The 26,977-nt window shown below is 49.4% G+C and overlaps 1 protein-coding gene and 1 non-coding gene across 2 annotated transcripts in view; one reads left to right on the top strand and one right to left on the bottom strand.

Annotated features, from left to right (window-relative positions):
- Positions 1-1,153: 1,153 nt before the first annotated feature.
- Positions 1,154-26,977, bottom strand: part of LOC140904411 (uncharacterized) — a 112,080-nt gene continuing 86,256 nt past the window's right edge. Inside the window, exons 2-3 of the mRNA XM_073326808.1 lie at positions 23,245-23,382; positions 1,154-2,329 (exon numbers count right to left, since the gene is read on the bottom strand). Coding sequence (XP_073182909.1) covers positions 1,154-2,329; positions 23,245-23,382 — 1,314 coding nt within the window. The remainder of the gene's footprint in view (positions 2,330-23,244; positions 23,383-26,977) is intronic.
- On the top strand, positions 17,522-17,607 carry TRNAS-CGA (transfer RNA serine (anticodon CGA)). The gene has a single exon. It is a non-coding gene; the product is annotated as a tRNA-Ser (tRNA).

Consider the following 26,977-nt stretch of genomic DNA (forward strand, 5'->3'; position numbering starts at 1 on the left):
TCTGGTGCAACAGATTTAAATAAGGGACTAAATTCAGGTGCGCCTTAGAATCCCTCTAAGACACCAAATGTCAGGTATCTACTCAAAATGGGTGTCTTTCTGCAGCTCTATCACATTCCTCATGGATGTCATTTCCTACACATTTACAGCATCTGCCAGGAGTGAGCTGAACAGAAATGTCACTTCCATTTTTCCCATCTCTACCTAGGAAGGGATTGCATTTCCCAAATAAGAGGCAACATGCACCTGATTAGGAAGGGAAGATCTTCAGGAGCAACCTCCTGCAGGGCATGGGCCACAACTGCTTTGGGAGGCAAATGAATGGGTCTTTTGCTTAGTTCCAAATCCTTTACTAGAGAATCCTCTTCCCAGCCCCTTCGGGAAATATTGACCTTACCAATTGAAGAACAGGGGGATAGAGATGGTGATGGAGAATCCCTCTGATTTACCCTATGTTCTTCTGTTGTTACAGAGGGGAAAAGACATTTTTCCCTATCCCTTCCCTATTCCTGCTCTTTGTTATACTTCAATATATTTTAAGGGAGGAAAACGGGAGGAAAAATATCTGCTTTCAGGAAAACGTGAAGCAACAGCGCTCTGAACTGTGACAACTGGGAATGAAACAATATGATCCTGGTGGGGGAACTTGATGACTAACAATTGTTTTTAAATGGGGGAACAGTATAACTGTGATGCTCAGGCTTTGTTTAGACTAGGACATGTGATGGAGTTTAGGTCAGGTCAAGGGGAAAGCTAATGCCAACCACTGCACCTCGGCTGCATCTGCACGACAACTGTAATTGTCTTTTAACACCAAGATCACTAACTTGAGCAGCCAACGCCATGTACAGTCCTAGTGGATGTAAGGCACGGGTAGTTTTTGCCTCAGTGTAGCTTGTTGGGAACAAACCTCTCTCCCCCACCTGGAGCTGATGAACATTCCTGGCTGGAGGGACACACGCTCCTTTGACCCAAAAGGAAAGGAGTTGATAGAAAACATCACAGGATTGACCCCAAAGAAGGGTGAGCTGCAAAAGGCAGGAGCAGGCAACTCATCTGGGGGAGCTGAGTAACCACGGTGAAGATGGGGCACAGATCACTAAGTGGGAATTAGCAAATGTGATTTAAAAGAAAAAAATACCTTTGGCCAGCCCTAGTCAAGGCATTTGTTACAGATCACTCCCTTGTGGATTTTCTGATGTCTAATAAGGGTTGAGCGCTGATTGAAGCTTCTCCCACACTCAGAGCACGTGTAGGGCCTCTCTCCTGTGTGGATTCGCTGATGTGTGGTAAGGGCTGAGTTTTGATTGAAGTGTTTGCCACATTCACGGCATCCATAAGGTTTCTCACCCGTATGGATTCGCCGATGTATGATAAGGTATGAGCTCCGATGGAAGCGTTTCCCACACTCAGAGCATCCATAAGTCTTCTCACCTGTGTGGATTCTTCTATGTGTGGTCAGTACAGAGCTCCGATTAAAGCTTTTCCCGCACTCAGAGCACATGTAGGGGGTCTCTCCTGTGTGCGTTCTCTGATGTGTGATTAGGGTAGAGCTCTGACTGAAGCTTTTCCCGCACTCAGAGCATATGTAGGGCCTCTCACCGGTGTGGATTCTCTGATGTGTGGTAAGGGCTGAGCTTTGATTGAAGTGTTTGCCACACTCACGGCATCCATAAGGTTTCTCACCCGTATGGATTCGCCGATGTATGATAAAGTATGAGCTCCGATTGAAGCGTTTCCCACACTCGGAGCATCCATAAGGCTTCTCACCTGTGTGGATTCTTCTATGTGTGGTCAGTACAGAGCTCCGATTAAAGCTTTTCCCGCACTCAGAGCACATGTAGGGGGTCTCTCCTGTGTGCGTTCTCTGATGTGTGATTAGGGTAGAGCTCTGACTGAAGCTTTTCCCGCACTCAGAGCATATGTAGGGCCTCTCCCCTGTGTGGATTCGCTGATGTGAGAGGAGGGATGAACTGTCAATGAAGTGCTTCCCACACTCAGGGCATCCATAAGGTTTCTCACCCGTGTGGATTTTCCGATGTGTAATAAGGTGTGAGCTCTGCTTGAAGTGTTTCCCACACTCAGAGCATCCGTAAGGTTTCTCACCCGTGTGGATTTTCCGATGTGTAATAAGGTGTGAGCTCTGCTTGAAGTGTTTCCCACACTCAGGGCAGCTATAAGGTTTGTCATCTATGTGGATTCTCTTATGTGCAATGAGATGTGAGCTCTGCTTGAAGCATTTCCCACACACACAGCATGCGTAAGGTTTCTCACCCGTGTGGATTCTCTGATGTGTGAGAAGGTCCGAGCTCCCTTTGAAGCTTTTCCCACACTCGAGGCATGTGTAGCGTGTTCCTTCCAAGTTCATTCTCTCACGTGTAATAAGGTCTGACTGGCTACCGAAGTTTTCCTCTGGCCTCTGCTGACTCTCACAGGCTTTTGTTTTTTCTGGGCGTGCACAGCTCCCAGAATCATTCCCTTTGGACCTTCCTGACAACATCCCATGGGCTTCTACTCGCTCAGCATCTTCCTGCTGGGGTTCCTCCTCGTTTTCACTCACCATCCCAACACCTGATGGGAGACCGAGAGAATCCAGACGTAAGTCTCTGCCTGCGCCAGAGAGAAAGGAAATCTCAGAGAGAAGAATGGAAAAAGGGATGAAGGAACCAAAATGTGTACAGGACAGATCAAACTTATCAGGAGCTGATTTTCCCTTCAACCTTCCCCAGAGGAAAGAAAGGAAGGGATCAGTTCTGGGTCCGTATGTCAGAAGAAATCTCAGGGGACATCGAGATTGGGGAGGGATCTGCTGCCAGTTGTCAGTCAGGATAGGTGGGAAGCCATGAGTGACCTCTGCCTAACGATTCTACATCTGCAGGGAACAATCCTGAACTTGGAGAGCTCACAAGGTCTTTGTAGGGCATCCCAAATGTTTCCTGTATTCACCGACAGTTTTGGGGTTGGTTTAACCAATGCCTCACCTATGCAGGCAGCTCTCGGGAGCACTTTTTTCTTAGAGCCATGAAGGTCTGGGACCCACGGCTCCTCCCCTCGTTCCAGCTGCGAGATCACATCAGTTCTGGAAACTGGAAACCCTGCTCAAGGCAAAGAAAACAAGGGAGCCCAGTGGAATTTGTGGGATACTTGTCACAAAGAATATTCCATGCTTTTAAGCCCACCTCACTTTTAAGTAGTAACATCCCAAGGCCGGCTTCCTTGGCTCAAAGTGCCAGGAGATGATTATTATAAATCATATTCATTACCTTAGTGCCTAAGGGCCAACTAACAGTGGGTCCTCATTTTGCTAGGCACAGTACAAACCGAGAAGCGTTGATGGCCCGTGCCCTGAAGAAGTTACGATCTAAATAGACAAGGCAGACACAGAATGGGGGAAGGGGTAGAACCCACCAGCAGAGTGAACTCCGTGAAGGCAGAGTGGCAGATCTGATCAACACAGGCCTAGATCTTGAGACTATCGGATTTAATGTTCCAACCAGGGCCAGTGTTTTCCGGAAATTGTCGCTAGGACTGCATTTTTTCCCAAAATTACTCTTTGTTTGTGGAATCACCGTTAATATCCGGAATTGCTGATCAGAGGGTGGGTGGGGCATGCAGGGTCACAATCCCCCAGATTTCTCCCTGGAGACACCCGTCTCCTCCCCAGGGCACAGGCTGGCTGCGGTTGAGACTTGATGCCAATTTCTTCCCTCCTCATACAAGTCTGGGATCGGCAGTGGGATGCCAGGCTCTCTCATCATGCTGCAGAGAGGACGGCACTCACAGCTGCTTACGGCTGTGTCCACAGCACCTCTCCCCTGCTCATCTCCCCTGTACACAGCTGGTTCATGCCCCGTCTCTCCAGCGCACAGCTGGCTCTAGGCTCTCAATGCCCAGTATCTGAGCCCCACCGCCCCCACACAGCCGGCTCCTGTCCCCTCCCCCCAAGGCACTTTCAGGCTTTAAAGGATTAGATATTGCTCACGTTTGTCAATTACTCTCTTTTCATCGCCTGCAAACTCTTGCCCTAATTATGACTGTTATCTCTATATCTAAGCCAGCCCTTGAAAGCATGAATTCTTCACAGACTATGATGCCGAGATGCGCCACATGATACCAGGAAGGGCTGCGGGATGGGTTTCCTGTGCAAGCTGGTATCGCTACAGGGTGATGAATGCCAGATCTCAAGGTTGGTTATGCAGAGCTCCACCTTTTGAAGCTTTACCCAATGCAGAAAGGGAGTCACCCTCATTCAGGAGACTGAAGACGACAGACTTTTGGGGGATAAACAGCTGAGTTTGAGCTGACTGAGGGGGGTCTTTCTGGGCTACAAACTCACAGGACCTGATAACCACCAGGAGGTAACCCTTTCACAAAGGTTTTAATACACTTTGGAACCGATCAGGGATTCCCATGAGGACCGCTGAGGGAATGAAGGTAAACACGCATTTGGATGCTCTTCTTCTTTTATGAGAATGGGAACAGGATAGCAGGATAGCACCATATTGCAGCCCATTGGAAAACATAATCCCAACTACACATATAAAATGATGGGCTCTAAATGAGCTGTTTCCACTCAACAGAGGGATCTTGGAGTCACTGGGCACAGTTCTCTGAAAACATCAACTCAGTGTGCCACGGCAGTCAAAAAGCAAAGAGAATGTTGGGAATCATTCTGAAATGGATAGATAAGAAGACAGAAAATATCCTATCGCCTCTATATAAACCCATGGTACACCCACATCTCGAATACTGCCTGCAGATGTGGTTGCCCCATCTCAAAAAAAGATATATTGGAATTGGAAAAGGTTCAGAAAAGGGCAACCCAAATGATTACAGGTATGAAACTCTTCTGTACGGGGAAAGATTAAAAAGACCGGGACTATTCAGCTTGGAAAAGAGACAAAGGGGGGATATGAGAGAGGTCTATAAAATCAAAACTGCCATGGAGAAAGTAAATAAGGACGTGTCATTTACTCCTTCTCATAACGCAAGGACTAGGAATCACCCAATCAAATTAATAGGCAGCAGGTTTATAAGAAACAAAAGGAAGTATTTCTTCACACAATGCACAGTCAACCTGGGGAACTCCTTGCCAGAGGACGTTGTGAAGGACAAGATTATAACAGGGTTACAAAAAAAAAAAAAACACCATGAGAAATCTATTGAGGACAGGTCCGTGAATGGTTATTAGCCAGGATGGGCAGGGATGGTGTCCCTAACTTCTCTTTGTCATAAGCTGTGAATGGGTGACAGGAGATGAATCACTTCATGATTCCCTGTTCTGTTCATTCCCTCTGGGACACCTGGCGCTGGTCACTGTCGGAAGACAGGACACTGGGCTAGATGGACCTTTGGTCTGTCCCAGTGTGGCCATTCTGAAATACCAGGGAACCTAGTGAGTCCAGTGCAATGGGAGGGAGTAGGAAAATCCCTGGCTGTGGAGAACACTGGGAAATTAGAAACTATCATTCAGAAGCAACAGACTCTAAATAGTCTAGAAAAGCAGAATGTGAAAAATAAGAATAAGAATCGGGGTCATGTGACTTCAGGAATGAGGGACTCAAAAAACCAAGTCTGCAGAGAAGGTAGATTGTGGTTAGTGCACATGGGGATGGGGGGAGCAACTCTCCAGGTCTCAAGGATTTTCACCAGCAACCGAGGCCATTGTCCCATGCACGGGGCAATCCGGAGCAGTGAGGAGTTGTGTCATCTGTAATCCTGGCTGAGTTTCAATGCTCTGCTGCTGGAGCTCCCTTGTCTGGATTCCCCCAGCCAGCATTCAAGGTCTGTGTGATCAGTAACCCTGGACCAGCCGCTCTGACCCCAGCAGCCTGCTTCTTACACCCCAAGCACATTCTGGTCTGGGTGGAGAAGGCTCAGGGTTTGAGAGAAGGCCGGGGTAGGAAGCTTCTGTTCGTTATGCTGGACCTAACCCCCCATTTTATTTGTGCAAACAGGAGATATTTGACACTGTGCAATTCTGCTCCTGTGCTCTCTTCCCACAGCGTTCAGCAGCAGGGGAGGGTCGCTGGCCGTGTGTGTGTCACTGGCATGCTGGGGTGATGCTGGAACAGGACAGAGCAGAGGTGGCATTGTGGGGGTGGCGTGAACCTCATCTCTTCCGTTCCCCTCCCAAGAACCGAGGGGACAGGAACCCTTACCCAGCGAGGTCACATTCTCATAGGTCTCCTGCATGACGTCTCTGTAGAGGGCTCTCTGAGCGGGGTCCAGCAGAGCCCACTCTTCCCTGGTGAAATACACAGCCACCTCCTCGAAGGTCACCGGCCCCTGAAAGAGCCAGAGCCCCACACTCAGGACCTGCTGCCCCACTCACAGCCCCACTATTCGTGGGGGAGAGGAGCCAATCAAACGGAAACTCTGGGTGGACCGCAGTCAACAGAGTCCCACCCCCACCCTGCTCAGAGCACCCAGGAAACACCAGGGTGAGGGGGCGAAGAGAGAGCCCCTCCTCTCTCCCAGCAGATCCATCACACACCTACTAGCCACAGACTGATACCGGAGATGCTGCCCCGAGCAGGGTCTAGGGAGAGATCTCTTGTAGGAAGCCCAACACCCTCCTCCTTGTGAAAAGAAAAGGAGGACTTGTGGCACCTTAGAGACTATCGAATTTATTTGAGCATAAGCTTTCGTGAGCTACAGCTCACTTCATCGGATGCAAACTGTGGAAAGTGTAGAAGAGCTTTTTATATACACACAAATCATGAAAAAAATACCTCCTCCCACCCCACTCTCCTGCTGGTAATAGCTTATCTAAAGTGATCACTCTCCTTACAATGTGTATGATAATCAAGGTGGCCCATTTCCAGCACAAATCCAGGGTTTAACAAGAACGTCGGGGGGGTGGGGGGCAGGAAAAAACAAGGGGAAATAGGTTACCTTGCATAATGACTTAGCCACTCCCAGAGCTGGATATGAGGCAGGGGAATCTCTCCTAAGCCTGACTGGTGGCTTCCCCCTTCGTATTTCAAGGCACCCGCTGGTTAGTTGGGTCAGGCTCCAGCACTACGAGTCTGGTCCTTTTTCCCAGCCCCATCTAGGTAGGTTATTTTCTGTTCACCAGATTGGAGCATTTCCACCTCCGAACCTCATGGGTCTCTTCCTAGAATCTAGGCCACTTATTAAACAACTCCCAGCAGGTCTGCCACCCCCTGGCCTCCTCCCTTTCTCCACCCTGTGCATTTCCTGCCCCGCTCCAACCTCCAAACCAGACGGTGCAAACCTTCCCCTCTCCCGTGTATTTCCTGTCCCTCTCCCTCCTGCAGGAACAGATCAGAACCCCCCACAATAATCCCTACCTGAGCTGGCTCCTCTGCAGCCATGTCGCTCCCTTGTCCCATGGGAGGACGGGATGAACCAGAAAGAAACATGAGCGTCGTTCTGCAACCTGGCCGGGCAAGAAGGGCTGTTGTAGAAGTTTAGGAACGGACATTAGTTCAATTCACATCACGCTTCCCCCAGGCTCTTTCCCTGCAGAGCGAGATCCGAGATTCTGCCGTGCTGAGAAAATGCTCAATCTCTGGATTACAGCAGAGACCTGGCCCCTCCTGCCAGGCTAGGCCCACAGACACACTTTTAACCTCCTTTCTCCCTCCCGCATCCCAAAACAAAGTCTCTGAACGCAATCCCAGAAAAAAGCAGAACCAAAGGAGTCCCTTTCGAGGATTCCCTCTGACACTGACCCCATGACAGCCACACCCCAGCAGGAGGGACATGGAGTCAGGAACTGGGTTTTCCTCTCTCTGATCCTCGTCTCGTCCACAGGAAAGTGATTCTCCCCACAGTGCAGTAATACATCTGTCTGGGCAGATGAGAGAGCTGGAAATCTCTTTCAAAACCCTTTTATCCCACGGACCCTGTCAGTCTCTCTATCTCCTTTTCCCTGTGCCCTCTCCATGCCTGTCTGCAAGGAAACTCTCATTCCTGGGTTGTTTGCTCCCCCATGGCTGGATTTGCTCCTGCAGATGGCAGGAGAAATGGGGTGGGGGGCTGTTACTGTAGAGTCATTTTATAGTCCTTCACTGCCTGCCTGGGATTTCCCCATTGTCTGCCTAGGACCCCCACCTGCCCTCCACCAGGATCTGCCAGGCCATTTGCCTGGGACCCCCTCCTCCTCCCAGCAGGACCCCCTGACGCTTTACAGGAGGACCCCTCACTCTGTGCCAGGGACCGCCCCACCACAGCTCTGTGCACTGGGCATGGCAATGGTCCCAGGAGCCAGCTGGGCAATCCCAGACAGAGCCCCTGGCACAGCACCAGGCAGCATCTAATCCCCTGCCCCACCTGCCCAAGAGACCCCCACCCCCACTGGTCTGCAGCCAACAGGCCCCCAGCGATATCCACCTCCAGGACCCATAGCCTTAGGGCTGGGCACATCAGAACTACCCCCCAAAACCCCAAATCCTCCAGAACCCACCAACCTGACTAGGGCCCCCCCTGCCCAGCCACCCAGAGGCCTCCCCCTACCACAATGCCCCTTCAGCTCCCGCTGCAATCTCCCCGCACAAACACCTGCCCCCCCCAGCAACAGTGTTCCCTCACAGTGTCTGACAAGTGGATAGAAAGTTATCACCACCCCCTGCTGGCCAGTCACACAGGCAGGGGGAGCCCGGGGGGACGCCTCTTTAACAGGAGAAGGGAAGCCATGGAGGGCCAAAATAAGTAAGACATTTCCATACTCTGTCACTAGCAAATAATGGCCACCGTGGATCCACCCCAGAGTTGGCTACAGCTTTGCACTGCGGGAAGCCTCCCCTCACGGAGACCTATACTATAAAGCTGCAAATAATACTTAAAAAAATAGCCTTAAAATTAAAAAACTCAATTAATAATTTAAAATCAACAATAAAAACATTAAATAAAAAAATATAGCAGCTCAAAACATTTTCCCTCCAAAACAGGCTAGCTTTAAACTATCTCTTAGCATCCCAAAAAAAAAATTATGCCCTCATCGGGCCCCAATATTATATATATATAAATAATAGCAATTATAAAATCTATAAAAAAATAATACAGGCTAAAACCCATGCCCAAGCCAAAGCACAGGTTGCCTATACTGCCCCAAAAAACAATTGGTTATAACCCTTGTTTTCAGGCTAAAGTTTGTCATCTTGGCTTGGTGGTTTATTTAGCCTGCTATTAAAATTTCTCTTTCCTATATTGCTTGTATTACTAGTATTATGCTGTGCAATATCATATATCAGGGCCCTTTTGCAAAAATTAATAAATCATTCTCTTCAGGGCTATCACAAAATGCTTATAAAAAATCATATTATAAAAAAATAAATAGCCCAAATAAAAAAACTCAAAGCCAAGGCTGTTAAATGTTCTCAAAGGGGGGAGTTGTTGGGAACACTGGGGCATGGCCACTAGGTAACTCGAGGGGATGGAAGACCAGGAGTGTCGATGAAGCCCCCTCGCACTAGGCCCCTGTGTCCTTGCCCCCACCCCCCGCCTGGAGGCATTCGCAGCAGCTCTGCATACTAGGCCCAAGTGTCCTTGGCCCCCCCGCCTGGAGGCACACACAGCAGTTATGCTAAGAATCTGCAACAGTATGTTGCAGAGTCAGACTGCCTGAAACTAAGCAAGGCCAAACAAAAACAATATAAAAAAACAATGCTAAATAAAGCTGCTTTATATATAGTTTAACAAATAATACAAAAAATCAGGGAACTAGCTGGGAACTGAATTGGCTGGCTATATGAATACTTGGAGCAGCTTGCTATTAAATAAGTATGCTAAAAATATATATATATAAAAGCCTGTGTAACTTCCTGCTCTGTTGTGCAGGATTTAAGATTTTATTCTCCCTGTACCTTTTTGCAGCTGCAAATAAACTTTTCTGCTTCTCCACCCCGTTGTAATTATTGGGTGTAGCACACCGGGTAACAAACCACTCAAGCTGTTGTTCAGCCTCTCGGCACTGGGTGCTGGCAACACTAGCAAATAATGGCCACCGTGGATCCACCCCAGAGTTGGCTACAGCTTTGCACTGCGGGAAGCCCCCCCTCACGGAGACCCTTTGTCATGGGGTTTGGGATACTTCTGGACCACGCTGCACTCAGAGGGACCTCCTCATCCCGTGCCAGCTGGAGAAAAGAAAAGGGTCCAGCCAACTCTCCTGTTACCAACTGGGAACCACCCATCCCCCAAACAGGGGGAGGCCCCTGGCTTTGATGGGTATTGAGTATATGGCTCGTCTCTTTTATCAGCAAACATTTTTAACAGAGAGAAAGGAGGGAACAAATGATTCTCAAAGGAGAAGGAAAGATGATCATTGTTGCAGGGGGGTTAATTTCCCAACCAGGATGGAGAAGAACTCAGGGCGACAGTTTCCCTCCAAGGAAGGACAAGTTGCTGGGATTTAGAGACATGGGGAACAGCCCCAAACCCAAGAGGATTTTTAATTGACATTTGATCATGACATCGTAAGAGGGAAACCTGAGATTTGAGATCAGTGTTCAGAAATGAAAGAGAAAGGGTGGAAATCTGAGGGATTTTGGATCCATTTATGCAAATTATAGAGAGGAAAGTGGAAAATGAGAGGGATTTTATAGCAGTTGTTGATAGGACGTAAAAGCTGAGTGTATTTCCCACCACTGTTTGGTCAATGAATAGAGCGGAAATGGGCAACATTGGCAAACGTTTGAGATCCATATTCAGGAATCTGAGAAAAGGTGTAAATCTGAGATTTTCGTCGTAATTTATAATTACGGAGACAGGGAAAACTCTCAGGGGCATATTCAATTAGAAGTAGACAACGAGAGTAAAAGTGGGGCAAACGTTGAGGGTGTTTTTGAGGAATCTTTGAGACGTACAGAGAAAACGTGTCACAAACTACGCAACTGAGAACATGGGATAAACGCCAAGACCGGGGGGGCTTTTATGTGGCTATTAAAGAACTAGCTGGAAAAGGGGGGACCGTTTGTGATATAAAATCCAGCCTGTCCAATACATAAGCAGAAAGTGATGGTCCCCCCCCCACGGCCCCCGTTCACCTGGGCAGCAGGGAGCCCTCTGAGGGGCTGACTGAAGGGGGCGGGGGGGGGGGCGCTGGAGGGCTCCCTGGGGGCAGGGAGGGGACGGCAGTGGGGGATGGGCAGGTAGGGGGCAGAGAGTCACTTTCCTGCCCCCCCCCGCCCAGCGCTCCCCCCCCGGGGTCTCCCACTCACCGGAGCACGGGGGGGTTAATGACGGGCCCCACCCCGCACAGACCCCGGAGGGGAGCCGCAGCTGCTCCTCCTACAGATCCGACACGAGGCAGCGCCTGGTCTGCTCCAGGCCCCGCCCCCAGACGCTGCCCCGCCCCTGTCTGCTCCATGCCCCGCCCCCTGGCGCTGCCCCGCCCCCGGTCAGCTCTAAGCCCCGCCCCCAGGCGCTGCCTCGTGTCGGGTCTCTCGGAGGAGCAGCTGCGGCTCCGCTCCGGGGTCTGTGCTGGGGGGGCCCGTCATTAACCCCCCGTGCCCGGCCGGGGGGGGCTTTCTCCAGCTGGGACCAGCCCCGGCTCTGCCCGCCCCCGACCCGGTGAGTGGGAGACCCCGCGGTTGGGGGGGCAGGAAAGTGACTCTCTGCCCCCGGCACGGCTGGGATTGGGGGGGGCAGAGACTGGGGCCCGGCGGGCGGGGTCCCTTGGGGGGTGTTGGGGGGAGAAGCCGGAGTTGCGGGGGGTGGGGGTTGAATTGTCTCTGTGCAGCCAGGAAATTCCCCGGGGGGGAAGTGGGGGGCGGCGGGGGAGTTAATTGGATCCCCTCCCCCCCCACGGGCACAAATGCCCCCCAGGTCTCCCCTTTTCCCTCTCGGTAGCTCCCACCTGGTTGTAAACTCCCCCCCACCCCCCCATTGATCCGCTCTCTGGTCTCCCCGATCCCCCCCCCCAGTCTCTCCCTCCTCCTCACATGTCCATTGAAACTCCCCTCCCGTGGGGGGGGGGCGGGATTTCCCTCCCCCCCCGTTTTATCTGCAGCGATTTGTCCCGATGTCGGTGGGAAGTTGGAGCCCGGAGCCATCCCCCAACCTGGCTGCCCCGGCGTGGGGGTGGGAGGAGACGCCGGGTCTCTGCCGGGGCGGGGAAGGGAGGGGACGTGTCCCCCATGGGGCTGCCCCCGATTCCGGCTTCCCAGTCCCACTTGCGGCCCCCAACTGCCGCACCGTTGCCCCCAGCCCCCACCTGCCCATCCCCCACTGCCGCCCCCTCCCCTCCCCCAGGGAGCCCTCCAGCTCCCCCCCCCCCGCCCCCTTCAGTCAGCCCCTCAGAGGGCTCCCTGCTGCCCAGGTGAACGGTTGGCGGGGGGGGGACGACGATCACTCTCTGTTTATGTTTTGGACAGGTTGGATTTTATATGACAAACGGTCCCCCCTTTTCCAGCTAGTTCTTTAATAGCCACATAAAATCCCCCCCGGTCTTGGCATTTATCCCATGTTCTCAGTTGCGTAGTTTGTGACACGTTTTCTCTGTACGTCTTAAAGATTGATAAAAAAGTTTGCCCCACTTTTACTCTAGTTGTCTACTTCTAATTGAATATGCCCCTGAGAGCTTTCCCTGTCTCCGTAATTATAAATTACAATGAAAATCTCAATTTTACACCTTTTCTCAGATTCCTGAATATGGATCTAAAACGTTTGCCAATGTTGCCCATTTCTATTCATTGACCAAATAGTGGTGGGAAATACACTCAGGTTTTACCTCTGTGACAAAGTGGGACTGTTCTTAATGTTTCCTCTGAATAGTGTGGGGGTGCCTCAGTTTCCCCTATGAAGTTCTTAAGTATCTAGGTGGTGGGATAAGGGTGTATGATCGTTGCAGAGCCCTAGAGGGCAGGTGTGTGCAGGAGTCTGGACACAGAGAATGGCCGACACCCTGTTTCCTGGCCACTGATGGCCTGGGCCCTTCTCCCCTGCAAGGTGAGAGCTAAAGGGTTGGAGAACAAAGGAATCAGGTGACCTCCTGGCCCCGGAAAGGAACAAAGCCAAGAGGAGGAGGGGCTGCAGGGAGTTTCAGTTGGGGGCTGGCTGGGACATGGAGTGAAGGGCAGACGGGGTTGTCTGGCTCACTGCCCCCCCCAAAATGGCCCAAGCTGAGGGGTCCTGTTCTCTGCACCTGCAAGCTCTGTGTTAGACCATGTTCCTGTCATCTAATAAACCTCTGTTTTACTGGCTGGCTGAGAGTCACGTCTGACTGCGAAGTTGGGGTGCAGGACCCTCTGGCTTCCCCAGGAGCCCTGCCTGAGCGGACTTGCTGTGGGAAGCGCATGGAGGGGCAGAGGAAGCTGAAAGGTCCGAGGTCAGACCCAGGAAGGTGGAAGCTGGGTGAGCTGTGTGTCCTGAAGACAGGCTGCTCACGGAAAGGCGACTGCCCCAGAGTCCTGCCTGGCTTCATGGGGAGCAGCTCCAGAGCATCGCCCAGGGACTCCGTGACAACTGGTGGCAACGGTGGGATATACTGCACCCCGTGGACGGCGCTTCCTGCAGTAAGTGACTGGGGATCAGTAAGTCCTCTTCTGGAGTACTGTGTCCAGTTTTGGGTCCCATGCTACAAGAAAGATGTGGAAAAATTGGAGAGAGTCCAGCGAAGGGCAACAAAAATGATTAGGGGACTGGAACACATGAGTTATGAGGAGAGGCTGCGGGAACTGGGATTGTTTAGTCTACGGAAGAGAAGAATGAGGGGGGATTTGATAGCTGCTTTTAACTACCTGAAAGGTGGACCCAAAGAGGATGGATCTAGACTATTCTCAGTGATAGCAGATGACAGGACAACGAGGAATGGTCTCAAGTTGCAGTGGGGGAGGTTTAGGTTGGATATTAGGAAAAACTTTTTTACTAAGAGGGTGGTGAAACACTGGAATGCGTTACTTAGGGAGGTGGTGGAATCCCCTTCCTTAGAGTTTTTAAGGTCAGGCTTGACAAAGCCCTGGCTGGGATGATTTAGTGGGGATTGGTCCTGCTCTGGGCAGGGGGTTGGACTAGATGGCCTCCAGAGGTCCCTTCCAACTCTGTTATTCTATGGTTCTATGAGTCTTTGATTCAAATCCCTGACGTAATCCCACACCGTCCAGTAGCCCCAGGCACATTCCAAGCGTTGGATTCGAGACACTGAGTCAGCTTCCTGCAGTGAGTTTCAGCCTTCCCAGAGGTAATTTGTGGGGGCTCACCCTTTTCGGATGTTCTTGTTTAATTCCCCTCCATCCAATTCAAATGAGTTTGAAATTACTCACGGCAACATTCTTTCACCTACTTTGGTAAACAGAACAGTTATCAAATGTTGTACTGAGAGACCAGTCAGTGGGGAACAGAGCGATAGTCATTTGTAAACCAGCTGCATTAAGAACCACAGGTCTCTGGATGGGGGTAGACCACCGTGGGGATGGGAGTGTCACAGAGAATTTGGAGGGAGGTGGCGGAGTAGAGGGTGGAAGAGGTTGAATTAGGGTACATTTTCCCTTGGCCCCGAAAGGGGCAGCACGACATGCCCAATTAAAAGGGGGTGTCACGCCTGAAGAATTTACAATATCCACCAAAATAACAGTAACAACAAGACAAACACAGAACACAGTGTTTTGTTGCAACAGGGGACCCACGGCGTTCTGGGTTTTCTTCCACTGGCACCAGCTTGCCCAGAAAGTGTCTGAAAAAGAAAATAAGCATTCCCCAGCCCCTGGGTGGGGACAGATGATTGCTTAAAAATGCCCCTTTCTTTTCACATTTTTTTTGGCTGACTGCAGGAAAACCAAAAAATTACCTTTATATTTTGTTTGTTTTTTTATTCAAAGGATACTTGCTGCATACCTAGACAGAGGAGGCCTGTCTATGTAAACACGGTCTGTTCCTGAAGTCTTTCCCCCAGCTCATCACTAGATGTGAGGGGGGAGGTCATTCAGGCCTTCCTTACACTTCGTATTTAAAAACTCCTTATTCTTCCTATCTCTGCTGGCCTTAGATTTCTCCTCCTGTCCCTTCTTTGGCAGCTCATATGATGTGGCCAAGTGGTTAAAGTGGTGGGCTGCTTATCATTGTGCTTTGCATGCATGGGTTTGAATCCCATCCTCATTGTGTGCATTTTGTCTTCTCCCCTCCTTCACAAACAACCATCTCCCCTTTGGTACAAGCCACATTGCTTCCTGGAAACAAAAACCTTCTCAGGAACTCAGACCTCCCTTGCTGTCAATAAAACACGTCTAAATCCCAGATTTCTCAAAGAGTTCTTTGTTTCTTAGTATTTATCTCAAAAGGTAACAGCCTCATAACGTCCCCGAAACACCCTGGGACCAGCCCAAATAATTAAAATGCCCCCACCTCAGCCACGACAGTGAACCACAGCTAGCGTGTCTAGGTCAAGGTGCTCTGGAGGAAGCAACTCAAACGTTTTCTCTCTGCTTCCCTTGGCGAGGTCTGACTGGGAAAACAAAATTGAAAATTTTCTGCTGGGAAACCAATTCTAGTCTGTTTGGGGACTTTCATTTGAATGGATTATTATTATTCTCTTCTGATCTCTGAATTATTTCAGTTCAGTCTTTGTCCTCCAGATGTGTTGCCAGGTGTTGAGCAGAGTGGGAGTGAGGCCAAGTCATGACGTCTCTTCCCCTCTTCCAACTTGCTAGGAAGTTCCGCTGCCTTGATGTGAGTCAAGCAGTGTCCATTGTCTCCGGGCTGTCTCGGAGGAGTCCGCATTGTACACGGTTCCTGGGAGAGTCCTTGGGAGCGTGGATACCTTTCCTGGGCCATCTGTCTCCACTGTCATTTTATAGCTCTGCAGCCCCAGCCCCATAAGCCTGAGTCAGCTGCCCCGGGCTCTGAGACAGGTGCCCTGGGTGTTTTAATTGCAGTATAGACATAACATTAGGATACGTCTACAGTGCAATGAATCACCCACGGCTGGCCCATGTCACATTAATCCAGGACAGCGGCTTGGGCTGTAAAGTAGCAGGGTACGTGTCTCGGCTCAGGCTCAGGACCCTGCTCTAGGAGCCCAGAAGGTTGGGCGGGAGTTTGGCAAGTGAAAAAGGTAAAACCGCAGTGAAGTATTCCCCTGGACTCAATGGCATTTCTCCATTTCTCTGTCTGCTTTGGAGCAGTGACAAAACAGGTCCTGCTGTATTCATTATTTCAAAGGGAGGTTTAGGATTTTCATTCTCAGACACGGTGCACAAAGCAGGACTCAACCCTCAGCATAAACTGAATGAGCCGCCCACAGATTCTGGCAGCCCCAATGAGCCACTTGGTGTGAGAGCTCAGACCTGCCCCTGTCCCAGAGGGAGGGGGTCATCTGCGAGGGGACTGGAACACTGGCCTATCAGCCCTTCACACCCAAACTTTCAGTCACTCTATTATCAGTGCCTATGAGTGTAATTTAAACAACAAGAACGGCTACACTGGGCTAGAGCAAAGGTCCATCTAACTCTGTTATTTGTCTTCTGATAGGAGCCAGTATCAGGTGCCTTAAAAGCCACTACTGGGAGTTGAACCCAGGATCTCCTGTTTAGAAGACAGGTGCCTTAAACCAGCTAATCCATGGTGCTTTCCTCTGGCTAATGTATGGTGTCTGCCCACACCTGACTCCCTGCCAACCCACACTGGGCCCTGACAAGCGTTTCTTGTGTTTCGATTCTGTAAAGCAGAGAAGCGGGTGAAGTTTTACTCCCAAGGGGTGTGTGTGATTCTTTGGACAGGTCTATCTTACAAAATTAAGTCAGTAACAACATTACTTTGGGGTGTTAAAAATTTTACCTTCCCTGAGCAATGCAGTTATATCAGCCTAATCCCGGTGTAGATAGCACTGGGTTAACAGGAGGACTTCTTCCCACCCCACTCTGCCTCTTCGGCTGAGGCCTGCTGGTCCACCTTTCACTCGCTCCTCTCTCCCCGAGGCCTCCTTGCCGGCTGCTCATTCCTCTCCGCCCCCTACCCCAAGGTCTGCCCGCCACCCACACCTCTCTGACCCCTCCCCTGAGACCCACCATGGCCGCCGCTCCCACCTCTCAGCCCCACCCATGAGACCCACCCAGCCTGCCACCCGTGCCTCTCCGTCCTGCCCTGACCACCACTTGCACCTCTGTGCCCCTCCCCTGAGGCCCACCCTGCCCACCTCTTTCTTCATGCCGCTGTTGTTATTCCATGACACATTAAAGATGGAATGAAAAGCTGAGTTTCCTCCAGGGTGAGGAAAGGAAGGAGACACCAACCCCCTGGCAAAGCTCTGTGCCCCACAGAAAACCTGCCCCCTGCTATTACAGTCACTGATGTACTGGGGATATGACGGGAAAGGGACTGTCTGAATTATCGAGGCAGGAATTTTACAACAATCTACAGCAACATCACTGGCCACAAACACACTCTCCTCATGCTCCAGCCAGAAGGGAAACGAGCAGGAATTCTTGTTCAGCCCTGGGCACACTTACACAACAGCACAGCAGTGAGTGTGTTGTGGACGCTGGTCTGAGGAAACAATTGGAAACGATCACTCAGTGAGAAAAGAACTAGAGTGTCGTGAGAGCGCTCTATAAAGCAAGTAGTTGTGGCTGAGTGGTTAAGGTGGTGGACTCGAAATCCCTTGGGGGGGGTCTCCCTGTGCAGGTTTGAATCCTGCCAACTACGGAGGAAGTTGTGGCTCTTCAGTTTCAGTGCCTGAGCATCCTTGGCCCCAGTGGGAGCCAGGCTACGTCTACACGACAGAGTTATGCTGCTTTAGTTAAAGCGTTTTAATTAAGCCGCTGTTGCATGTCCACACTAGGCTGCTTGTGTCACCGGAGCGCATCCAGGCTAGCAGCTCTTGGATCGCCACAGAGAGCAGTGCATTGTGGGACGCTATCCCACTGTGCAACTGGCCGCAGGGTGCTTTGGGAAGGGTTTGCAATGCCTTGTGGGCAGCCACACGAGGCAGGTTTCTCTATCCCATTGTTCCATGGGCATCCGACTCGATTGCCAGCTGCTTTTCAGCTGCCGTGGGCATGGTGGGCAGAGAGTGTGTGTGTGTTGGGGACAGACAGTGTGTGTGTTCGGGGAGCGTGTGTGTTGTGGAAGAGTGAGTGTGTTGGCACGCTGTCCCTAAGTTCAGACAGCTGCTGGAAGCAACCAGTCCTGAGTCAGGGGGAGGGGGACACCCCAGTCCTGAGTCAGGGGGAGGGGGACACCCCAGTCCTGAGTCAGGGGGAGCAGGACAGCCCCGACATCAGCCCCCACTTCCCGCACTGGCTCAGCACAGCTCAGCAGTCTCTGTCACATACACACACTGCTGCCTGCCTGGCTGTGTGTCAGGGTGCAGGACGAGGGGGGTTTAGAGGGCCATGGGCCCAGCACTTTTTAGCAGCCCTAAGAACGGACGACGGAGGGGGGAACAAGGTGGAGCCTTGGGGGAAGAGGCGTTCTGTGGGTGTGGCCTCGGAGGGAGGGGTGGCATCAGGGAGAAGGGGCGGTGTGAGATTGGGGCCTCAGGGAGAAGGGGCGGAGTGAGTGAGGGCTGGGGGGAAAGGAGTGTCATGGGGGCGTCACAGTTCGGACGCCGGTGGCCCCCCCACTGTAAGGAATATTCCACCACCCCTGCTCTGGGTCCTAGGTGTGGTGAATTTGTCAGGTCTGTTGCCAGCACCCAGTGCCGAGAGGCTGAACAACAGCTTGAGTTGGTTCGTTACCCGGTGTGCTACACCCAATAATCACAACGGGGTGGAGAAGCAGAAAAGTTTATTTGCAGCTGCAAAAAGGTACAGGGAGAATAAAATCTCAAATCCTGCACAACAGAGCAGGAAGTTACACAGGCTTTTATACATCCTTTTTCCCAGCATACTTATCCAATAGCAAGCTGCCCCAAGTATCCATATAGCCAGCCAATCCAGTTCCCAGCTAGTTCCCTGATTCTCTGTATCATTTGTTAAACTATACATAAAGCTGCTTTATTCAGCATTGTTCTTCCATATCTCCCCTGTTTGGCCTTGCTTAGTTTCAGGCAGTCTGACTCTGCAACATACTGTTGCAGATTCTCAGCATAACTGCTGTGTGTGCCTCCAGGCGGGGGGGTGGGGGTAAGGACACCTGGGCCTAGTGCAAGGGGGCTTCATAGACACTCGTGGTCTTCCATCTGCTCGAGTTACCTAGTGGCCATGCCCCAGTGTCCCCAACAGGTCTGAGACAGGAGTTGCTTGTGAATGACAGTGACCCCTTTGCCAATTGGCACCAATAAGCTTTTGTCACACATTGCCACGGGGTAAGGCAAGACGGCTATAGTTAAGTAGTGCGGAACAGGTATTTTAGCCCCAGGCTAAACAAATCCTTGGTACTATGGTAACCAAATGGCAGTTGTTTCAGGTTAATCAAGACACCTGGGGCCAATTAAGATCCTTCTAGAAAGCAGTGGAGATAGCTAGGTTGATTGGAATACCTGAAGCGCATCATGGCCTGGCTGGAACTCGTGAAAAGCCTCCCAGTTCGTCAGTGAGGCGCATGTGTCAGGATCTGTAGGAGGAAGCCATGCTGTTGGAGGAACCAAGCAGTGCAAATCCACATCAGGTGCAAGGAAGGAGGCCCTGATGAAACAGCGAAGGAGATACTGAGTGGGGGCTGCTGTGGGGAAGCAGCCCAGGGAATTGTACACGTCCTATTTCCCAAAAGTCAGCTACCATAGCTGCTACTATTAGGGTCCCTGGGCTGGAGCCCAGAGTAGAGGGTGGGCCCGGGCTCCCCCCTCCCCTCTCCTCCCCTTCCCTCCCCTCCTTGATTAATCATGGATACTGGGAAACAGAGATTGTGCGAGGGAGGGTTGCTTCTCCTCACCTCCCTTGCTGGCTTATGATGGCTCAGTAAGCTGTGGCCCTTGCCTCTAGAGAGAGAGAAGGGCTGTGTGGAGGGTCACAGTGAGCCTCTGAGGCTAGCAAAATCCACCAGGAAACGTGGGACCGATAGAGACAAGGACAGAGCTTTGTCACAACATGCACTGAGCTATACCCTCACCCCCTGGTATAACAGAAAGACCAGCACAAAAAACAGAGAAAGGAACAATAAGATACTAAAATAACAACGGTTGGAACTCTCCATTTCTCTCAGTCTTTGGGTGGATGGGTACGAAGAGCTGTAGCTACAGTTGAGGAACCAGGCGATCGGACAGCTGGCCCAGCCCTCCATACTAGTACCTCTCTGACATATAGGGAAATGGGTCAAAATTGGAATTGATGTCATGACTCACTTCCCATAGGGGATCGGTCTGTCTCAGGCTCTGTCTATACTTCAAACACTGGAAGTATTCTTCTGACAACCTAACACTGTCTGCGCTGGGGCTGAGGTCACATTAACTACTTCTCTCAGTGGAGTGGACTTTTCACACCCCTGAGAGAGGTGGCTACGTCAACATCGCTTTTCAGCATAGACCAGACTGTAGATGGCTTCTTGACCTAAAAGGTAATGGACTTCAGCCTTTTCCTTGGTGGTTGAGAACTGCAACTTTCCTACCTGCTGAACACATCCTATGACAGATGACTTTCCTTTGCAAATTAGAGAAGTGGGGAAGTCAGTGACCCTTACAGTCTAAGTGTAAGAACTTGTAAAAACTTCTACAAATTGTCTCTTCGAATACTTTTGCTTTCACTAGAAATAGACTTTGAAACTAAGCAAAATAAGTTCTATTTGAAACACAAAAATTTAAAATCTATACTGGGCCAATATTCACTTATACACTCTCACACACATTCTTCCACCCCAACCATTGGAGTGAGGTTTTCTACCAGAACTCCTTACACTACAGGGGGTAAATTAAAGCAAATTAACTTTTCAAGATCAGCTGTCACTTCCTGTATGACTAACAAAACAAAAAAAACAAGACACTTTGTTTTACAAAGTGATTCAGATTATCACACAATTAGTCTCCTACTCTTTAACCAATAAATTCATTTTCATTGGAAACAATAACATATTCAAAGAGCTCAAATTCTTGTCATATGAGTTCATTTTCTTTTAATCCCCGTTGCCAACAACTGAACCTTGGCTCTAGTTCCGGTTTGTCCCAACGTAGGTCCCAACCAATTCTCTGAGTTCATATATCGCTGGTTCTTCTAAAAGGCATTTATCGGTATAACTATATTGCTCAGGGGTGTGAAAAATCCAGAGTTGAGCAATGTAGTTACACAGCCCTAACGCCCTGTGTAGATAGCGCTACGTCAGCAGGAGATATAGCTTGAGGGGGTTGGACTAATGAAGTCCGACGGGAGAGATCTCTCCCATTGGCTTAGAGCATCTGTAATAGCATGCTACACCAGTGCAGCTACATGGGGGCAGCTGTGCCAACATCAGCTTTATTGTGAAGCCGGAGCATCAGACACAAAACCAGAGAATCAGGACTCAACATGCGAGTATCTGGAAGTCTGAAACTGGAACCGGACACATTCGTTGCCTCATTGGTTGCCATCATTTCCACAGCCTGAAAGTCCTTGTTTCTGTGAAAATAGAATGAATTATATTGAAATTATAATTCATTAAAGAAATGCTACTTGAAGGGTTTGTTGAAATATAGTTGTCAAGAAGAGAAACATTAAGGAGTGTGAGACAATGGGTCCTCAAACTAATTAACTTAGAGCTCCTACTGAGCTGGGAGATTGGTAAACATTAGTATGGAAGTAAGATATGTATGTATATTTGTCAGTTTCTGCTTCCTTTTGTCTCTTATGTTAAATTGGGTTATCTGTATAAATAAGTTAGCTTGAGCCTTTGCAGGGGGCTCACATATCCGGGGGCACTGGCAAAGTGCTTTGCTAATAAACAGAATGGTCTGACAAATTATGTGAGTCCTGAAGCTGACTTTGACATTACCCGATCAGGCACCAAGTTTGGAATCCACGAGGAGGGAATGTCCTATGAAGCACTCTCTCTCTTTGGATCCAAATGGTGAAGGATGATTGTTCTCAATCTAACCCTGGCATGCTTTGGATCTGTAATCAGTGAGTTGTACAAACAAACAATTTTCCTTGGGGCTTTGGTCACCATAGCTTCTTTTACTGGGATGGAAACCAAGAACGGAGCGTGTACTCATTCAACCCCAGTTCTTTCCAAATCCTTGGCCTTGGTTAGGGTAAATGTACACTTCAGAATCCTTTACAAAAGCACTCAAAATCTCAGCAGTGTTAGTGAGGAATGGCTTCCTGAAACATGCCCAGCTTTTCTTTAATTTGGTGGCACAATTCCAGGCAAGGGACTGGATACAGGCCTGTTAGTTATCAGAGCTGGAGTTTCTATTCAAAACTAGCTATTTTTCTGCAGCTATTAGATTTCCAACACTGATTTCATTTCATACACTTTTTTTTAGCACCTACAAAGGATAAATTCAATAAAAAACCCACTTCTATTTCCTCAACATCTGCATCATGAAGGGGACCATTCCCCATGCCATAGAATTAGTTAGGTTATTTAACAACTTTTTAGTAACCTAGCATCCCCCATAATGGGGGACAAAACAGCCCCCTTGCCAGAAGTGGCTCTACCAATTGATGGAACCTGGGATTTAAACTCCAAATGATCACACGGTGCTTGGGATCCATCTGAATTCCCCTTCCAGGTTTTTGACACTTTCATCTCCAGGCATAGCGACTCTGATATAGGATTAAAGAAGTCAAAGCATCGTCTCCAAGCACAGACAGCTGAGAACGCTTCATCACGTGACACTTTGAGAAGTGGAGGGATAGAATGTGATAAAGATCCCTCCTGTCTGAGCCATGCAGAGTTAACAGGTCTGGAGCGATGGGGAAGGAGGGAATCTCTGAGTCACCCCATCTCCTTCCAGTGTCACAGAGGCTGAAATGACACTTCTTTTCCTGCCCCTGCTCCTCTTCCTTTAAATATAATTGGGAAAGTTCCCAATATAACTGCTCTTCAGCACAACCCAGAGCAACGTGAGAACAACTGGCAATGATATAATCTGAATCATTGGTGATTCCGAACAATAATTTTGCAATAGGAGGAATGGTATAGATGTGATGCTCCCTGGTTCCTGATAGGAAGGGCACACTCAAATTATTCGTGAGACAATGGAGTAGATAGGAAGGACAAATGGGTCCACCTCAAAACAGGGTGAACTGCAAAAGGCAAAAATGGGCCACTCATTTGGACACGCTGAGGGATAACGGTGCTGCAAACAGTTCAAACAACTTTAAAAGTTACTATGTGGGAATCAGGAAAAGTATTAAAGAAAAGAAAGTACGGATAGCCCTAGAGGTTTTTATGGTGTTGATCTCCTGTGCAGATTCTTGGATGGCTAACATGGGCTGAGTGCCAAGAGAAGGTTTTCCCACACTCACGGCATTCATAGGGCCTCTCTCCTGCGCGGATTCTCTGATGCTTTATAAGGGCTGACTGGTCATATACGTTTTTCCCACACTCAGTGCATGCATTTTTTGTCTTTCCCCTGAGGATTTCCTGCTGTGTTGTGCTTTCCTTGAGCTCCTTCTGAGTTCCCCGACAGGAAATTAATTTACCCACTTTATCCCTTGGCCGATTTCCCTGCTCTCTCTCTGGTCTGTGCTGAATCTCACAGGATTTTCCCTGCTCATGACTCCTGGACACGTTCCTTTCCGATCTTTGTGATAATGCTCTGTGTTTATCCACTTGCCCAGCATCTTCCTGCTGAGAATTCTGCTCCTCTTTCTCACATGCCATCGCATCACCTGCTGCGATAGAGACAGAAACCTCAAACAGGGATGGAAAGGGGAAGGCCAACAAAAAAAAGTGCTGGAGACAGGTCAAATAAAAACAGGAACTGAACTCCTCCAAACACTTCCCCTAAATGGGAGAGAGGAGGGGATCAATTCAGCCTTCACATCCCATCAAATTCATGGGGGGAAGGGAGGAAGCTACTGCCTGATGTCTGCTAGGATCTACAGGAAGCCATGAGTTATAGTTACCCTGAGGTTATGACCCGTGCTAGAGACAATAATGAACTGAGTGACCTCCCAAGGGCTTTGTAGGGCATCCCAGATGTTTCCTTCAGGCACTTACAGATTCTGAGTTGGTTTCATGTTTCCTCACCTTTGCAGGGAGCTCTCAGGGTCTGTCTTTCCTCTGAACCCTGGAGCTCTGAGACCCATGGCTCTTCCCCTTGTTCCAGCTGGGAAAACACATCAGGTTTGGAAATGGGAAACCCTGCTCAGATGAAAGAAAACAAAGGAGTTCAGGTGATTGCATAAGACTCTGTCATAAAAAAAACAAATCATTCTATTAATTTAACTTCAGTGCTTAGTGTGACCTGGTGTGCCTTGGGGAGTCCTGACTGAAAACGCTAAGGTCAGGGCAGGCTAAAAAAGGGAGAGAAGATGCTCCCAGAACTGATGGCTAACACTGAAGTTAAAATCACCGACCACTCACAAACTATGCTTCTGATCCCCCACACTGGTTATTGAGAAGCTGAAAAAGATCACACAGCCCCCTTTATTGCATTCCAGTTCTCTGACTCCCAATCAGCACCTGTGTTCGGTACAGTGAGAGCTTATTTAAAAATTCTGGTCACAGAAACACAATGTTCTGACCCCAAAGGGTCAACCATATTACCAGGTCAGCACAGGTTTGAATCATAGAATCTCAGGGTTGGAAGGGACCTCAGGAGATCATCTAGTCCAACCCTCTGCTCAAAGCAGGACCAATCCCCAATTAAATCATCCCAGCCAGGGCTTTGTCAAGGCTGACCTTAAAAAAAAGGTTTGGATCTTACCCAAAATACCAGGCTGCCAGCCAATCCTTTAGCCTCTAAACTAAAGGAAAGAAGGAAAGGTCAGATACATTCAGAAATCTATATATCGGGTTCTTCACAGTATTGGTGAGTTCCTGGCTTGAAAGTCCGTCTGGAACACATCCACAGCTTGGATGGGTCATTCAGTCCTTTGTTCAAGGCTTCAGTTTGCAGAGAAGTTGCTCCAGAGGTAGGAAGAGGGATTGAAGAGAAAATGAAGATGATGCATCTGCCCTTTCTATTTCCTTTGCCTTGTGGCTTGTACTTCCTGTGTCCCAAACACAAGCTTCACAGCACATGGCATGGAAAAGCCCTGGAGTTCTCAGTACACAGGCATACCCCTGCATGTCTTGCTGACTCAATAGGTGTATCCCCTTGGTTCTTTTCATGGGCTCATTGTACAGCTGATGACCCTTGACAGGCCAGTGAAGAGGCTCGGCAGTGCTGATGCCAGTCTGTCCGGGGGTGTCACCCAGAAACACTGCACAAGTCTGGAAATACAGATATACCCTACATCTCTATAACTCACAACACAAAGGTGGTACAAAACATAGAAACAAAATGATCATACTTGGAAAATCATAGCATTTTCACTGACACCTTACACGGCATATCTAGCATGATTCATTGCAATTTCATCATATTGGTATTTTATTATTAATTATTATTATTGAAGTGTCTCACAATTCCCTACAGTGTCACGCCTAGTAAACCAGTGAATTCCCAGGACCAGCTCCCTGGGTCCCTGAAGATGCTGAGCACTCTGCTTATGAGGGATTGAAATACCCACATATCTGCTGGGGACACACACAGACAGGCACAGTCTGTACCCTGTGACGAAGTTCCTGCTCTACCTTGGTGGGTCTTGCGCTTATTGGCGGATTTGCTCGCCTTGGAGCTTCACGGCAGCCCTCAGCTTGGCCGTTTTTCTGAACCCACAGTCCAGGCTGACGACTCCTGCGTCTGACCAGGAGTTGGGAGGATTTGGGGGGAACCCGGGCCCGCCGTCTACTCCGGGCTCCAGCCCAGGGCCCTGTGGAATGCACCTGTCTAGAGTGCCTCCTGGAACAGCTCTACGACAGCGACAACTATCTGGGCTACTTCCCCATGGCCTCCTCCCAACCCCTTCTTTATCCTCACCATAGGACCTTCCTCCTGGTGTCTGATAATGCTTGTACTCCTCAGTCCTCCAACAGTCCGTGTTCTCACTCTCAGCTCCTCGCGCCCCTTGCTCCCAGCTCCTCACACGCACCTCACTAACTGAGGTGAGCTCCTTTTTAAAACCCAGGTGCCCCGATTAGCCTGCCTCAATTGATTCAAGTAGCTTCTTGATTGGTTGCAGGTGTTCGAATCAGCCTGTCTTACTGGTCTCCAGAAGGTTCCTGATTGTTCTGTTACTTTACCCAAGGAAAAGGGACCTACTTAGCCATCTGGCCTGACCCTGTCACAACCCCTATGTTCACTCTTCTAGAAAACTATGATCAATTATTTACATAGTATGGCTTGTTTGAGGTATCATTTGAAAATGCATAATCTACAGAATATTATCCTCCTGTTAAAATATGTGTAGCAACACTATGTAAAATTATGAGATTTTACTGTATCCTATTAGTGAAAAAGTTACAATTCTGGGGAACACCCTCAGACCAGTTCCTCAGAGACAGCAAGGCAAGCAGCTGGTCAAATTGCCATTCTCCAGGAGGGGGAAGGTGTGAAGAAGACATTTACATTCCTTCACAGGGACCACTTGAAGCTCATAGCTACAACAGACAGCCAGTCACCATGATTCAGTTGAGAACTGAAGTTGTTTGTCATACAAAGGACTGAATTATAAAAAGAGGGGAGGAAAATGCTTGAGACTCTCTCTCTCCCCCTTTTCCTCTGCTCATGACAGCTCCTGAAGAAACTGAACTTGGCAGCAGGGGCGAATTAGGGGGACTTCTGGCTGAAAGGACAGCCAGCCTGCCTCAGGATATAGTGAGAGAAACATTTGCTTTGTATCCGTTTTAGCTTGTTAACTTAGCTGTTAGTTTGGGTTTTATCTTGCATTTCTTTTGTAAACAATTCTGGCTTTTATACCTCATTACCTGTAGTCAATTAATATGGTTTTTTTGCCGGTAGTTAGCCATCTCATTTTATTGTTTCATCTAACCAGTGTGTTGGGATTAAAGTGTGTTGGAAAATCCATTTGGGATAACAAGGCTGGCACGTGTCATTTTCCACTGATGAAATGACAGACTTCATATGACCTTGAGCCGTTCAGTAGTGTGC

This window comes from Lepidochelys kempii, unplaced genomic scaffold, assembly GCF_965140265.1.
Source record: "Lepidochelys kempii isolate rLepKem1 unplaced genomic scaffold, rLepKem1.hap2 scaffold_112, whole genome shotgun sequence".
In the NCBI taxonomy this organism is placed as follows: domain Eukaryota; kingdom Metazoa; phylum Chordata; order Testudines; family Cheloniidae; genus Lepidochelys; species Lepidochelys kempii.